At 34.6% G+C, this 15,102-nt stretch overlaps 3 protein-coding genes and 1 pseudogene across 5 annotated transcripts; 1 reads left to right on the top strand and 3 right to left on the bottom strand.

Annotated features, from left to right (window-relative positions):
* The first annotated feature begins 348 nt into the window (after positions 1-348).
* On the top strand, positions 349-7,188 carry LOC101215211 (pentatricopeptide repeat-containing protein At4g19191, mitochondrial). 3 transcript variants are annotated; one of them, XM_031887859.1, is made up of 2 exons: positions 349-2,477; positions 6,860-7,188. In XM_031887859.1, exon 1 carries the CDS (start codon positions 473-475, stop codon positions 2,426-2,428), a length of 1,956 nt encoding a protein of 651 aa, XP_031743719.1. In that variant the 5' UTR covers positions 349-472; the 3' UTR covers positions 2,429-2,477; positions 6,860-7,188. The 3 variants fall into 3 exon arrangements, with proteins under 3 accessions (XP_031743719.1, XP_004143574.1, XP_031743718.1); XM_004143526.3 differs by having other exon boundaries at positions 6,852-7,188; XM_031887858.1 differs by lacking the exon at positions 6,860-7,188 and adding an exon at positions 5,803-5,942 and having other exon boundaries at positions 350-2,477.
* LOC101214731 (cytochrome P450 CYP736A12-like) lies at positions 4,217-6,596 on the bottom strand. Its single transcript, XM_031887860.1, has 2 exons — positions 5,405-6,596; positions 4,217-5,156 (listed from the first exon to the last, which is right to left on the bottom strand). Exons 1-2 carry the CDS (start codon positions 6,272-6,274, stop codon positions 4,542-4,544), a joined length of 1,485 nt encoding a protein of 494 aa, XP_031743720.1. The 5' UTR covers positions 6,275-6,596; the 3' UTR covers positions 4,217-4,541.
* A 53-nt stretch (positions 7,189-7,241) lies between the features above and the next one.
* LOC116404651 lies at positions 7,242-9,422 on the bottom strand (annotated as a pseudogene).
* A 2,456-nt stretch (positions 9,423-11,878) lies between these two features.
* LOC101214489 (cytochrome P450 CYP736A12) lies at positions 11,879-13,841 on the bottom strand. The gene is made up of 2 exons (XM_011660185.2): positions 12,957-13,841; positions 11,879-12,706 (listed from the first exon to the last, which is right to left on the bottom strand). The coding sequence occupies exons 1-2, from the start codon at positions 13,824-13,826 to the stop codon at positions 12,092-12,094; spliced, it is 1,485 nt and encodes a 494-aa protein (XP_011658487.2). The 5' UTR covers positions 13,827-13,841; the 3' UTR covers positions 11,879-12,091.
* Positions 13,842-15,102: the final 1,261 nt, after the last annotated feature.

Raw genomic sequence — 15,102 nt, 5'->3', positions numbered from 1 at the left:
TTCTTATCAAACAAACAACTCCTAACTGTGCTACAAAATGAATTCTCATTTGTTTTTTCAGTTTATAGATATTAATAGCATGTTTGAATTGACTTTGCAAGCAAAATCAATTTGAACATACTTCAAAACAAAATTCAAAAATAGAAAATTCAAATGTGAAAAGTAGAAAAAGCATTCACTTATAAAAAGTTGGGGTGAAACAAACTCTTTACGAATAAAATTGTTTGACAATTTGTTTGAAATAAAACAAATTATTCAATTTAAAATTATAATATTTTGAAATTTAAGAATTAAAATTGAAAATTATTTTCCTAAAAAAAAAAAAAAACAAAACTTGAGGTATACGTTATACGTTGGAGCTTCTTGGTTTAATTTTGGAAGACTAAAAATCAAGAGTCATATTTCAATTCTATTTTACCTCGTCATGGCCGTCCGGCTGTTTGACGCCCGCCAAACACCATGAGAAGTGGAGATGTCTACGTTGACTCAACATCTCAACTGCTTTTCAAAGCTATCAACTCTCACTTGGTGGAACTCCAGCATACGAGGCGCTGTAAATCAAGGCAATGCGAGCAAAGCTCTCGCTCTTTTCCATCAATTGAAGTTAAATGGTCTACAACCAAACAATTTTACATTTCCCTTCTTATCAAAAGCTTGCGCCAAGCTCTCCCATCTTACTAACTCCCAAATCATCCATACCCATGTTGTCAAATCCCCATTTTACTCTGATATCTATGTCCAGACGGCCATGGTTGATATGTATGTCAAGTGTGGTAAAGTGGATGATGCATATAACTTGTTTGATAAAATGCCTGTTAGGAATATTGCATCATGGAACGCTATGATTATTGGTTTTTCTCAGATCGGCTCACTTGATAGAGTGTTCAATCTGTTTATGGGGATGAGATTAGTGGGAACTCGGCCAGATGCAGCTACTGTCATTGGATTGACTCGAGCAGTTATATCTGCCAAAAGTTTAAGGTTTTTAAAAGCTGTTCATGCTATTGGGATTGAAACAGGATTAGATGCTGACACCTCAGTTTCTAACACTTGGATTGCTGCCTATTCCAAATGCGGTGAACTGCAGCTTGCAAAGATGGTGTTCCATGGGATTCAAAAGACTGCAAGATCTTCTGTCTCGTGGAATTCACTGATTGCATGCTATGCTCACTTTGGGAAATATGTAGATGCTGTAAAATCTTACAAAGGATTGCTCTGTGATGGTTTTAAGCCTGATGCAAGTACGATTATTAGTTTGCTTTCTTCTTGCCAGCAACCTGAAGCACTAATTTATGGTTTCCTTATTCATGGCCATGGTTTCCAATTAGGATGCGATTCAGATATTTCTTTAATTAACACCCTTATATCAATGTATTCAAGGTGTGGAGATATTAGCTCTGCTACAATTTTGTTTGATGGTATGTCTATTAGAACTTGTGTTTCATGGACGGCCATGATTAGTGGGTATAGTGAGGTGGGGCGAGTTGATGATGCCTTGGTATTATTTAATGCTATGGAAGAAACTGGAGAAAAACCTGATATAGTTACTGTTCTTTCCCTGATATCAGGTTGCGGTAAAACAGGGGCACTTGGGCTTGGACATTGGATTGACAACTATGCATCTTTACATGAATTGAAAAAAGATGTGGTAGTTTGTAATGCATTGATAGACATGTATGCAAAATGTGGGAGTTTGAATGATGCTCGAGAGATATTCTACAGTTTGCCTAATAGAACTGTTGTCTCTTGGACAGCCATGATTGCAGCTTGTGCTCTGAATGGGGAATTTAGAGAAGCTTTAGATCTCTTCTCACTGTTGTCAGAGTCAGGAATAGAGCCAAATAATATCACGTTTCTAGCTGTTCTTCAAGCTTGCTGTCATGGAGGCTATCTCGAGAAAGGAAGGGAATGTTTTATGATGATGACTGAAAGATATGGTATAAATCCTGGTTTGGATCATTATTCTTGCATGATCGATCTTCTTGGACGGAAAGGGAAGCTAATTGAAGCATTGGAGGTTATTCAAGATATGCCTATGAAGCCTGACGAGGGCATATGGGGTGCATTGCTTGGTGCTTGTAAGATTCACAACAACATGGAAATCGGTGAGTATGTGTCTCGTTATCTCTTTGAATTACAGCCTCGGGTTGCAGTTTCGTTCGTCGAGATGGCAAATATATATGCATCAGTTGGAAGATGGGATGAAGTTGCAGCTATGAGAAAAACGATGAGATCAAACCAAATGAGGAAATCCCCTGGGAAAAGCGTTGTTCAAGTGAATGGAATGTCTCACGTGTTTTTTGTTGAGGACAGAAGCCATCACGACAGTTTGCTTATTTATGAAGCGTTGGGAAATTTAGCAATGCAGATGAAACAAAAAGAATTCTCGTCACATGCTCAGAGGTGGGTTGAGCTTGATACGATATGAAGCTGCGTTTACCAATAATCTTCAACCGTGACAAGGGAACTATTTCTCTGTAAGTGTGATCTTTAACAAATTTGTTTTTACTTTCCAGCATTTTTATATACCACAAGATCCTGTCAACTTATCAAAATAGGGTAAATTACAATTAGAGATTGTTTCATAAGCTTCAATCTGATTGTTAATAGTAAAATTCTTCATTGCACAAGGGTAGAATAGAATGCCAAGTTTCTCGAAGTTAGTTGAAATACACGTAAGCTGGTCCGAATACTCACAGATATTAAGGAAATAAAAGAATAGAATGTCAAGTTTCTGAAGGTGATAGTCATTTTCACGTCCATTTTCTTTTCATACCCGTGTTCCCTTTAGCATTTACTCAAAGATACGCAGGAAAGCCTACTGCTTTGAAAACCTCATACGTGCCTCAAATTCCAATTTCTTGCTTAAATCTCCTTATGACGTTACTCCTATGATCCCATAAAATGCCAGATAAGTATGTTCTTGATATCTGAGTCTGACTGTGCACAAGACACTACGGCAAATAATCCATAGAGATCTCAATGATAATCACTTCAAAAAAAAAAGTGAGCTAAAAATTATCAACCACTTAAACAATGCTGCTAGTTTCTGAAAAGGTATTAGCATAGCTTAAGGATGATCAAAGACAGTGTGACCAGGCGATGAAAATAACAGAAAGGCTTCTCTTTGTGGAAATGAAAATACAAATCATTGATTCAATGATTGTTCTTCGTTGTGTACTTGTCTTCACCAAAGATAGAACTTTACTATCTGTATAGCTACTAAATTGAAAGGTATGCTCCTTTGACACCAAAATGTTGTAGGGTCATGCAGGTGTCCCATGAGATTAGTCGAGATGCGCGTAAGCTGGCCCGAATACTCACTGATATAAAAAAAATAATAAATTGAAAGGTCATGTTTCTCCAGACAAGAAGAAACTTTGGATTATTACAACTTACTGACGAAACCTTATATTCTACACTATCGAACCCAACAACATTCCAAGCTCTTTAGTTAGTTATGAAAATGATAAATATGAATAACCGTAAAGATGTTGAGCTTTAGGACAGGTTAATCTAAACTCTGCTTTCAAATCCGATTTGATTATCAACATTTATATCCTTTTGATTCTCACAATTAATGCAATGCAGAGACTTAGCTAGTTGGACCCATTTGCATTCTTGGGTAGCCTCTTCAACTAAGTCCCAACAGGATTAGTTAAATTTCTTCTCACATCCACTTGGCATCTAACGTAACTCGCTGAAAACAACTTCACTTGATCAATCTGGACAGTTGAGTTTCGTCCACTCACCCATTTATTTAATATTATGTGCACTTTCCTAAGAGTATAGGAAGCGATTGATTTTACAACCTACGATATAACAATCAAATGGTAGATGCAACTTGAGTCGAGCATTTTCTGGGTGACCACTTACCGATACTTTGAAGTGACTCAACTATCATTTGTCCACCATCTTGTGTCCTAATCCACCCTTTTCTCGAACTTTTCTTGCATTCTCTTCCCAAGCAAATATATTGAACTTGGTATGTATTTTATCTTGAGAGTGTGTTTTCAGTACGCAACCCTGAAGTTCATTGTGTATTAATAATTAAGTTGGGGAATCTCCACCAACCTTTTGTCTTCAATTCATTTTCCTGAATTACGAAGCATTTTGAGCGTCGTTGAATGTACGTCACCATTAATGAAATATAATAGAGTAATAACAATCAATTTGTGTACCGTGAGTTACTCTAGAATATTACTAAGACTTGGTATTTATTTGCGAACGTTGTTTATTAGTTCATATAACATGTCTTTAATGCAATTATGGCTAATGGTTACCTTCTTGGACAACACAGAGAGGGTTTGAGTCTATAACATACACAGTTTTCATTTGGCGGATGGCCCATTCATTGAGACCCAACAAAAGCAGACCTACTTGCTAAGCATACAAGCACAAATTTATTAACTTCTCTTCTTATGACAGGAATTCTGAATCTTGCAAACCATGCACATCTTTCACTTGATTTCACACGTACAATCTGATAATATATTGAACTCTTTATTTATTTGAAAGTTATGTGCAACTGTTTGGCTTGTTTAGTTGTTAAGGCGATAAATAGGAGTAACCATTAGATCTTGAGCTCTGGGACAAGTTAATCCAAATTCTTCTGTCATATCCAATTCAACTGGTAACGTGCCATTTGGAAGCTCCCAATCAAAGCAATGGACAAGCTGTGCTATCACTAGACGAACTACTGTTAGACCCATTTGCATGCCAGGACAACCTCTTCGGCCGGATCCAAAGGGAATCAATTGAAAATCCTTCCCTCTCACATCCACTTGACTACCAATAAACCTTTCAGGAAAGAATTTTTCTGGGTCAATCCAAAAGTTTGGGTCTCTTCCAATTGCCCATCCATTTACTATTATACGTGATTTCTTAGGAATATAGAAACCATCAACAATGCAATCTTCAAGAGCCTCATGTGGAACTAATAATGGAGCTGGTGGATGTAGCCTGAGAATTTCCTTAACGACCATGTCCAAATATTGCAAGTGATCCAAGTCAGTTTCTTCCACCTTTCTATCCAAACCCACCACTTTTTGTAATTCGTCTTGCATTTTCTTCATCACATGTGGATGTTTGATGAGCTCAGGTATTGCCCATCCGATTGTGGTGGCAGAAGTGTCCATTGCGGCCACTAGCATATCCTAAAATTGGGGTCAAGCTAATTAGAACCAATAACTGAAATTTCTTTTACTTAAGCCGATGAGTTACTAAAATTTAGGAGCAATTAGCTTTATGCATACTTTTTGGTGACAGTATTCAGAGATATATTATATTTTTTCAAAAAAAAAAAAAAAAAAGGAAACATCAGAAAAGCATGCTATTGTATCATGACCACAGTAAGCCATATCCTTCTCGACTCCTTTATTTAATACGTAGGAAGTTTACTTACAAGGATTATAGCTTTGATGTTAGACCGTTCAATCTGATACTCGGTTCCATGAGAGTCCATGATTTCCAACATGACATCCACAAAATCCTTAGTCTTATTCTCATACCTGGATTCAAGATGTTCATCAATAATTCTCTCAAAGAACTCATCAAATATCTTACTAACAGCTTTTGAGCGACGGTCCAACCCTTGAAGATCAAGTACTGCAATTTGAGGAATAAAATCTCCCAAGTTAGGACTAGCCACTATCTGCATGGCCTCTTGTATCACAGATTTGAAACCCCTCTCGTCAAACTCTTGGTCTTTATATTTCTTTCCAAACACCATCAAACATGTCATATCTGTGTTGAGAGAACAGATTTTGGAGCTAAGATTTACAATGACACGTTTTTTTGCAGCATCTCGAAGATAGTCAACGAACAAACCGAGCTCTTCCATTCTCATTGATCTGAAAGATTCAACTTTCACACTGCTCAGCAATTCGAGTCTGCACATTTTACGCATATTACGCCAATAAGGACCATACTGAGCAAACCCCAAGTTCTTTTGACCGTATGACATGTACTTGGAAGCCTGAACAAATGGGCGACTTGCAAAAACAGAATCATGGGTTTTGAGGAAGAGCTCAGCTGCTTGAGGAGAAGAGACGATGATAGTGGGTACAAGGCCGAGTCTCATGTACATAATGGATCCATATTTTTTAGATAAACTTCGAAGATCTCTATGAGGAAGCTTTCCTAGCAAATGAAGGCAACCAAAAACAGGGAACCCTCTAGGACCAGGAGGCAATTTGTTCGGACTTCTGTATAGCCTTGTTCTCAATAGAAGAGCAAGACCAACCAATGCAACAGCGAGAAAAATCCAAGCCATAAGGAGACTCAGATTTTGTGGTGGGGCAAAATTTCACACATACAAGGCTTTTGGAGATTGGGTTCTTTTATAAAAGCAGAATGACGGTCCAAGTGATGAATTCAAGGATCAAAGCCTGCCACGTCTTCCATACTATGATATCAAATGTGATGGTTTCAGTGAACAATAAAAGAAGGAAAAGTTAACTCAATGATATAATACCTCGATATGTTGTTGGATGGGAAATTCTAATCAATAATGTTTTCTTCTTGGAATGCTGTATCGTGATATATCATATATATTTAACAAATATGGTATTGTAATATATGGAACCATTACTTATTATTCCCTTGCCATTAATTAACTCTTCACTAAATGATTTATTCATGTATTTTGTAGTCTTTACACAACTCTTTTATACTACTTCTGTTACTATAGATTTTTTTAAAAATAATATGTTTGGGTTTTTTTTATAGAGCAATTTTGCTTTTTCATTATTTTTTATTAAAAAACTTTAAACTTACTGTTTGTAATTTATTGGTCTCTTATTTAATCAATGTATCTCACCTTGTTTTTGTTTTGTTCTTTTTCCTACAAGATGAAAAGGTAGGAGCCAAGGAAGTTGTCTTTTGAACTAACCACGTGGGAAGTAGCTGATATCGACGTTCGACAAACTTAATTGAATGAAAAGATAGACGAAAGGCAATTTTTGAGCCACACTCACATATATAGTTTTAAAATAATTGTTGTTAGTTATACATTAGGGTCCTTAGTTGTAATATTACCCTTTCTCCTCATCTTAATTATCATTAAACAACCTATATATTATCACAAGCATAAGCTCTTTCTTGTCTTTTCTTTATTTTCTTTGCATTCACTTTGTAAGAATCTAACATAAGTTATTAGACCTTTGATAAAAGAGGATTTTTTTTTTATTACTTACCTTTCAACTCTATTTTGCATGGTTTTTTCCATGTTAACAACACAGTTACTAGCATATACATGAATACACATTATTCATTTCATTATATTACATAATGTTACATATATAGTGCCCTACAATGTTACATATATATAGTGCCCTAATGCACATTGGAGGGTTCATGCATACAAGTCATACTAGAGCGAGGATATCACAACGACAACAAACATTCATCACATATGGAAATTTTCTAACTTCACGAGAGTGTGTATACACATACTCTTTCTTAATTCATATAAATTAAAAATCTATAACTTCATAAACATTCTTCAAGTATTAATGTCTTTTGTACAACTTTTAAAAGCATGTTGATGTGACAAGTAATATATTGAAGTACTACTCATATAATTAGTTCTTTAAGCGATAAATAGGAGTAACCATAACATCATGAGCTAAAGGGCAACTTATACCAAACTCTTCTGTCGTATCCAAATCAACAGGCAACATACCATTTGGGAGCTTCCAATCAAAACAATGGAGAAGTTAAGCTAAAACAAAGTGAACCTTGAGTAAACCCATTTGTATTCCAACACAACCTCTTCTTCCAGATCCAAATGGAATTAGTTCAAAATGGTTTCCTTTTACATCCACTTTACTACCGATGAATCTTTCTGGAAAGAATCTATGTGCATCGGTCCAAGCACATGGGTCTCGTCCAATTGCCCATGCATTCACAATTACACGTGACATTTTAGGAATATGGAAATTATTAACTATGCAATCTTTGAGGGGTTGATGTGGAATCAGTAACGGAGCTGGAGGATGCAACCTGAAAACCTCTTTAACAACCATTTCTAAGTATTTCAAATGAGACAGTTCTGATTCTTGCACCATTCGTTTCAAACCTACAACTTCTTCTAATTCATTTTGCACTTTCTTCATTATCTCTGGATGTCTAATGAGCTCAGCTATTGCCCATCCGATGGTAGTCGTTGTAGTGTCCATTCCGGCAAAAAGAAGATCCTAACACACACAAAAAACAGAAAAGCAGACATTGGTGTACTTTTAATTTGTTGTATGATAATTAATTGCAATAGGTGGCCCTTTAAATTACTTTGATAGTTAAGTGTGTAATAGAACTCTTTTACATTATTGCAAATATAGAAAAATCTACTACGATTGTGTGATTGTTACCTACAAAATAATGTTTGCTTACCAGCATGATGGCTTTGATGGTGGATCGATCAATTTGGTAGTCAGTTTGTTGAGATTCCATAATTTCCAACATGACATCAACAAAATCTTTGGTACTATTATTGTTCTTGGATTCAAGATGTTCATCAATGATCCGTTCAAGAAACCTATCAAATACTTTGTGAACAGATTTTGCACGACGGATTAATCCTTGTAGATCAAGAGGTGCAATAAAAGGAATGAAATCGCCCACATTAACAGCTCCAATTACTTTGAGGGCCTCTCCTACCATTCTCTTAAAACCCTTTGCATCAAGTTCTTTATCTTTATATTTCCTCCCAAATACCGTCAAACATATCATATTTGCACCGAGAGAAGAGAGTTTAGAAGTAAGATTTACAAGCAACCCGCTTCTTGCAGCCTCACGAAGCTCTTGAATAAACAACCCAACTTCTTCCATTCTCATTGATTTGAAAGAATTGAGTTTGTGGCTGTTAAGCAACTTCTGAGTGCACATTTTGCGCACGCTGCGTACATAAGGCCCATCTTTTGCAACCACCATGCTGCTTTGACCAAAAGAAATGTGCTTCAAAGCATCATTAGGTGGGTGATTTGCAAAGTCAAGATCATGGGTTTTGAGAAACAGCTCCGCGGCTTCAGAGGAAGACACAACAATGGTGTTTACAAGGCCTAGTTTTATGTGCATTATGGCTCCATATTTTTTAGACAAGCGGTGAAAATCTCTGTGAGGAAACTTCCCTAAAATATGAAGGCTACCAAAAACGGGGAACCCTTTAGGACCAGGAGGCAGTAATTTCTTGGTTTTGTTATTCATGTGCAACCATTTCCAAAGGATAAGTAGAAGAGCAAGCAGATGGATGATGATAAGAATGATCCAAATGAAACCCATTTTTTGTGTTGACTTTGAGCTAAGCAAAGTTTAGCTCATGAAAGGTAAATGTGGAGGAGGAAAGTATAAGTTTGGCATAGTATTCCCATAACACACAATTTATATAACGACAACAATTGTTATAATTATTATTGTTAGGGTGGGTCTGCTGTATCTAAACTCTAGCCCTAAACTGTTTGTATTTATCCTTTGTGCTGAATAAATATTCCTTGAAAGATGATGAGAGGGCTAAAGGTATCTATTTTGTGCACCCTGAACCACCATACCCTCTGTGTCAATAGATTTACATAAGTTTGAGGTTAAGTTGATAAACTTGTAAAAATTTAGAGTCTAAAACTGATACAATTGTTAGTTTGATTGATACAACACACTCTCAATTATTTAATTCTATACAATTGTTAGTTTGATTGATACAACACACTCTCAATTATTTAATTCTCATCTTCTTCTTCCACTCTTATGGTGCTCCAACAACTGATTTCCCCATTCACTTCCTCTTCTTCTCTAGAAAGACGTACGAGATTTAAGATCTACTAACTCGAAAAGCCTTTTATATATATATTGACAGTTACACACGTTTTGGACGACAATGATTTATAAAATCTTTCTCCCACATACGCATTACTTGAATAACATTTTCAATAGTTGAGCTAATCCTCAAATTAAACCTTTCTAAATAAGATATTTTACACATGTATAACAAGTAGTTACTCGCATGCATAGAAAAATATAATATTCATTTCATTAACTTACATCATGTTGCACACAGTAATCAAATTAAGACATGCAGGGGAGGGTTCATGATATAGGTCTTACTAGAGCTAGAGATTCACAAAGACAAACACCATAATTTTCTAGTTTCATAAGAGTGGCTACTCTTTTACTCACATTAAAATCTATATATAACTTCACTTCATAAATATTATTTTTAAGTATTGATTGCTCTATACTATTTTTCAAAAGCATACTAACATAGTAAGTGATAAATAGAAGCGTTAGTGTGTTATTCGTTTTAACTCTGTAGATAGTAAATTGGAGTAAGCATTAAATCATGAGCTAAAGGACAAGTTAACGTAGGAAACATACAATTTGGAAGATTTGAAAGCCTTTGATTCGATCAAAACTACGTAGAAGTTGAGATAAAACAAATCGAATTGTAAGGTAAACCGAATTGTATTACAACACAACTTCTTCCATATCCAAATGGAATATTTACTTTAAAGTCACTTCCTTTTAGGTCTATTTCACTACCGATGAGTCCTTTTGGAAAAAATTTATTTGCGTCGGCCAATATCACCTTTTGTGTAATCTAATTGTACTTAAATTTCTATTAATTATATGTAAAGTCAAAATAAGACAATATTAACAATTTCATTTAATTGAAGTTTATAAAAAGTTGACTCACTGAATTTGCTATTATTTCGTATATTTATAACAAATATAATAATTAAATTTAAAATATTAGTCTATAACCATATTTTATAAGAATTGTAAAAATAAGAAAATCTGTCAACTATACGTGATATGTGACGTAGATTTTGCTATTTGTAAGTTCAGTAATATACGTCTATCATTTACAGATTTTGTTACATTCACATTTTTTTAAAAGATGTTTATATACTTTATTATTATTCTTAAAATTATTGTCCATGGATTACTCAATATTTTTTTTTAAATAACGATCTGAACGTTTGACTAACTGAATTGATAATAATTATATGAATTAAATTTATACATTTGACTTAAAATTGTCATCTTACTCTATATATATATATTTAAAATAAAAAATTGTATGATTTAATAAATTTTAATTTTTTTGAAGAGTAGAATTTTATAATTGAAAATTGAAACCGTAAATAACCTTCTGAAAATTAAGAAAACATACTTCAAAGATCCTAAAAACTGAGCATGTTCTCCAGAAGTGATTTCAGTAGATTTACAAACAAACAGTTTTACCAAACATTAAAAAGAGAGTCAATATTTTTCAAAGATCACTTTTAACTCACCCATTTGTTTAATATTTACGTGCACTTTCTGGGAGTATGGGAAGCGATTGATTTTACTACCTACGATAGACTAAAGTAGTACTAACAATAGAATGGTAGATGCAACGACTTGAGTCGAGCATTTTCTGGGTGACCACTTCCCGATACTTTGAAGTAACCCAACTCTCATTTGTCCACCGTCTTGTGTCCTAATCCACCATTTTCTCGAACTTTTCTTGTATTCTCTTCCAAAGAAAATATATTGAACTTGGGATGTATTTTATCTTGAGAGCGTGTTTTGATCAGTACGCAACCCTGAAGTTTATTGTGTATTGATAATTAAGATGGAGAATCTCCACCAACCTTCTGTCTTCAATTCATTTTTTTGAAGTACGAAGCATTTTGAGCGTCGTTGCATGTACGTCACCATTAATGAAATATAATAGAGTAACAATCATTTTGTGTACCGTGAGTTACTCTAGAATATTACTTAGACTTAGTTTTCATTTGCGAACGTTGTTTATTAGTTCATGTAACATGTCTTTAATGCAATTATGGCTTATGGTTACCTTCCGGGACAACACAGATAGGGTTTGAGTCTATAAAATACACAGTTTTCATTTGGCGGATGGCCCATTCATTGAGACCCAACAAAAGCAGACCTACTTGCTAAGCATACAAGCACAAATTTATTAACTTCTCTTCTTATGACAGGAATTCTGAATCTTGCAAACCATGCACATCTTTCACTTGATTTCACACGTACAATCTGATAATATATTGAACTCTTTATTTATTTGAAAGTTATGTGCAACTGTTTGGCTTGTTTAGTTGTTAAGGCGATAAATAGGAGTAACCATTAGATCTTGAGCTCTGGGACAAGTTAATCCAAATTCTTCTGTCATATCCAATTCAACTGGTAACGTGCCATTTGGAAGCTCCCAATCAAAGCAATGGACAAGCTGTGCTATCACTAGACGAACTACTGTTAGACCCATTTGCATGCCAGGACAACCTCTTCGGCCGGATCCAAAGGGAATCAATTGAAAATCCTTCCCTCTCACATCCACTTGACTACCAATAAACCTTTCAGGAAAGAATTTTTCTGGGTCAATCCAAAAGTTTGGGTCTCTTCCAATTGCCCATCCATTTACTATTATACGTGATTTCTTAGGAATATAGAAACCATCAACAATGCAATCTTCAAGAGCCTCATGTGGAACTAATAATGGAGCTGGTGGATGTAGCCTGAGAATTTCCTTAACGACCATGTCCAAATATTGCAAGTGATCCAAGTCAGTTTCTTCCACCTTTCTATCCAAACCCACCACTTTTTGTAATTCGTCTTGCATTTTCTTCATCACATGTGGATGTTTGATGAGCTCAGGTATTGCCCATCCGATTGTGGTGGCAGAAGTGTCCATTGCGGCCACTAGCATATCCTAAAATTGGGGTCAAGCTAATTAGAACCAATAACTGAAATTTCTTTTACTTAAGCCGATGAGTTACTAAAATTTAGGAGCAATTAGCTTTATGCATACTTTTTGGTGACAGTATTCAGAGATATATTATATTTTTTCAAAAAAAAAAAAAAAAAGAAGGAAACATCAGAAAAGCATGCTATTGTATCATGACCACAGTAAGCCATATCCTTCTCGACTCCTTTATTTAATACGTAGGAAGTTTACTTACAAGGATTATAGCTTTGATGTTAGACCGTTCAATCTGATACTCGGTTCCTTGAGAGTCCATGATTTCCAACATGACATCCACAAAATCCTTAGTCTTATTCTCATACCTGGATTCAAGATGTTCATCAATAATTCTCTCAAAGAACTCATCAAATATCTTACTAACAGCTTTTGAGCGACGGTCCAACCCTTGAAGGTCAAGTACTGCAATTTGAGGAATAAAATCTCCCAAGTTAGGACTAGCCACTATCTGCATGGCCTCTTGTATCACAGATTTGAAACCCCTCTCGTCAAACTCTTGGTCTTTATATTTCTTTCCAAAAACCATCAAACATGTCATATCTGTGTTGAGAGAACAGATTTTGGAGCTGAGATTTACAATGACACGTTTTCTTGCAGCATCTCGAAGATAGTCAACGAACAAACCTAGCTCTTCCATTCTCATTGATCTGAAAGATTTAACTTTCACGCTGCTCAGCAATTCGAGTGTGCACATTTTACGCAGATTACGCCAATAAGGGCCATACTGAGAAAACGCCAAGTTCTTTTGACCGTATGCCATGTACTTGGAAGCCTGAACAAATGGGCGACTTGCAAAAACAGTATCATGGGTTTTGAGAAAGAGCTCAGCTGCATGAGGAGAAGAGACGATGATAGTGGGTACAAGGCCGAGTCTCATGTACATAATGGATCCATATTTTTCAGATAAACTTTGAAGATCTCTATGAGGAAGCTTTCCTAGCAAATGAAGGCAACCAAAAACAGGGAACCCTCTAGGACCAGGAGGCAATTTGTTAGGACTTCTATATAGCCTTGTTCTCAACAGAAGAGCAAGACCAACTAATGCAACAGCGAGAAAATACCAAGCCATAAGGAGATTGGAAAAATTTATTCCTCAAACCCTATCTGTGGTGAGGTAAAATTTCACACATACAAGGCTTTTGGAGATTGGGTTCTTTTAAAAGCAGAATGGCCGCCCAAGTGATGAGTACAAGGATCAGAGTTTGTCACGTCTTCCATATTCTGATATCAGATTTGATGGTTTCAATGCACAATAAAAGAAGGAAAAGTTAACTAAATGATATTAATACCTCTGTGATCGATATGTTGTTGGATGCATGGGAAATTCTAATCAAGAATGTTTCCTTATTGGGATGGTTTATCGTGATATATGGTATATATTTGACAAATACATTAGTATACTATAACTTTTATAAGTAATATATATGAGGCTTTTATAGTGCAATTTTGCCTTTTCATTATATTTTATTAAAAAACTTTAAACTTACTGTTTGTAATTATTTGTTTCTTATTTAATCAATGTATCTCACCTAGTTTTTGTTTTGTACTTTTTCCTACAAGATGAAGAGCAAGGAGCCAAGGAGGTTGTCTTTAATGTATGTTGTTTAGTTCCATATGATGTCAAGAGATGATAATGATAGGCTTTACCTCAATTAATAATGATACACAAACGCATTGTTGGGAACTTCAGTCATCCATTTTTAGCAGACATCACGAACTTTGTTTTTGCAAACTGTTCTTTAGATTCTATGGTTTAAACACTTCAAATTCCGTAAGGAACAGTTTTGTCAACGCTTTCATTGAATTCATATATATTTTAAATTTTAAATTTTAAACTGCAGATTTATATAAAATAAATAAATATATACAAACATTTAAAAACATAATATATCATGTTACAAATTCAATCTATTTTCAAAAGTTAAAATATGTATTATAAATTATATAACATTATATTATGTAATAATTATATAAATCTTTTTACGAAATCTATCATTTTTTCCAAAACTTATTAAGTTTTTTTGCTTTATTTTTTAAATATAATTTTTTTTTCTGTCATCCATGAGAATTTCTCCATCTTTTAACATAAATGTTACTAAATAAACTAATAACAATTTATTGTCAAACAACTATAACTAGTTTATGATTTATAAATATAGACACAAACACATATTAAACAATTGTTTGAATTAAAATTTAATTTCTAAATCTAGAACGAAACACATATACAAAAATATAAAATACAACTTTTGTTTTTATCAAATATATCTTAATTCCAAATTTATGTTTTGAAATTAAACTTCTAAATCGCTACACCCAATTCTAAATTTGAATGAACTTTTAAA

The sequence above is a fragment of the Cucumis sativus genome, chromosome 6 (assembly GCF_000004075.3).
Source record: "Cucumis sativus cultivar 9930 chromosome 6, Cucumber_9930_V3, whole genome shotgun sequence".
NCBI classification, from domain to species: Eukaryota; Viridiplantae; Streptophyta; class Magnoliopsida; order Cucurbitales; family Cucurbitaceae; genus Cucumis; species Cucumis sativus.
This window is presented reverse-complemented; position numbering and strand designations above follow the sequence as displayed.

What these genes read in the sequence shown, in the direction of transcription:
- LOC101215211 (XM_031887859.1), top strand. Translation starts at nt 473, where the DNA reads ATGTCTACGTTGACTCAACATCTCAACTGCTTTTCAAAGCTATCAACT.
- LOC101214731 (XM_031887860.1), bottom strand. Translation starts at nt 6,274, where the DNA reads ATGGCTTGGATTTTTCTCGCTGTTGCATTGGTTGGTCTTGCTCTTCTA. An exon ending in ACATCAAAGCTATAATCCTT is followed by an intron (nt 5,157 to 5,404) that starts GTAAGTAAACTT and finishes CCCCAATTTTAG; the next exon opens with GATATGCTAGTGGCCGCAAT.
- LOC101214489 (XM_011660185.2), bottom strand. Translation starts at nt 13,826, where the DNA reads ATGGCTTGGTATTTTCTCGCTGTTGCATTAGTTGGTCTTGCTCTTCTG. An exon ending in ACATCAAAGCTATAATCCTT is followed by an intron (nt 12,707 to 12,956) that starts GTAAGTAAACTT and finishes CCCCAATTTTAG; the next exon opens with GATATGCTAGTGGCCGCAAT.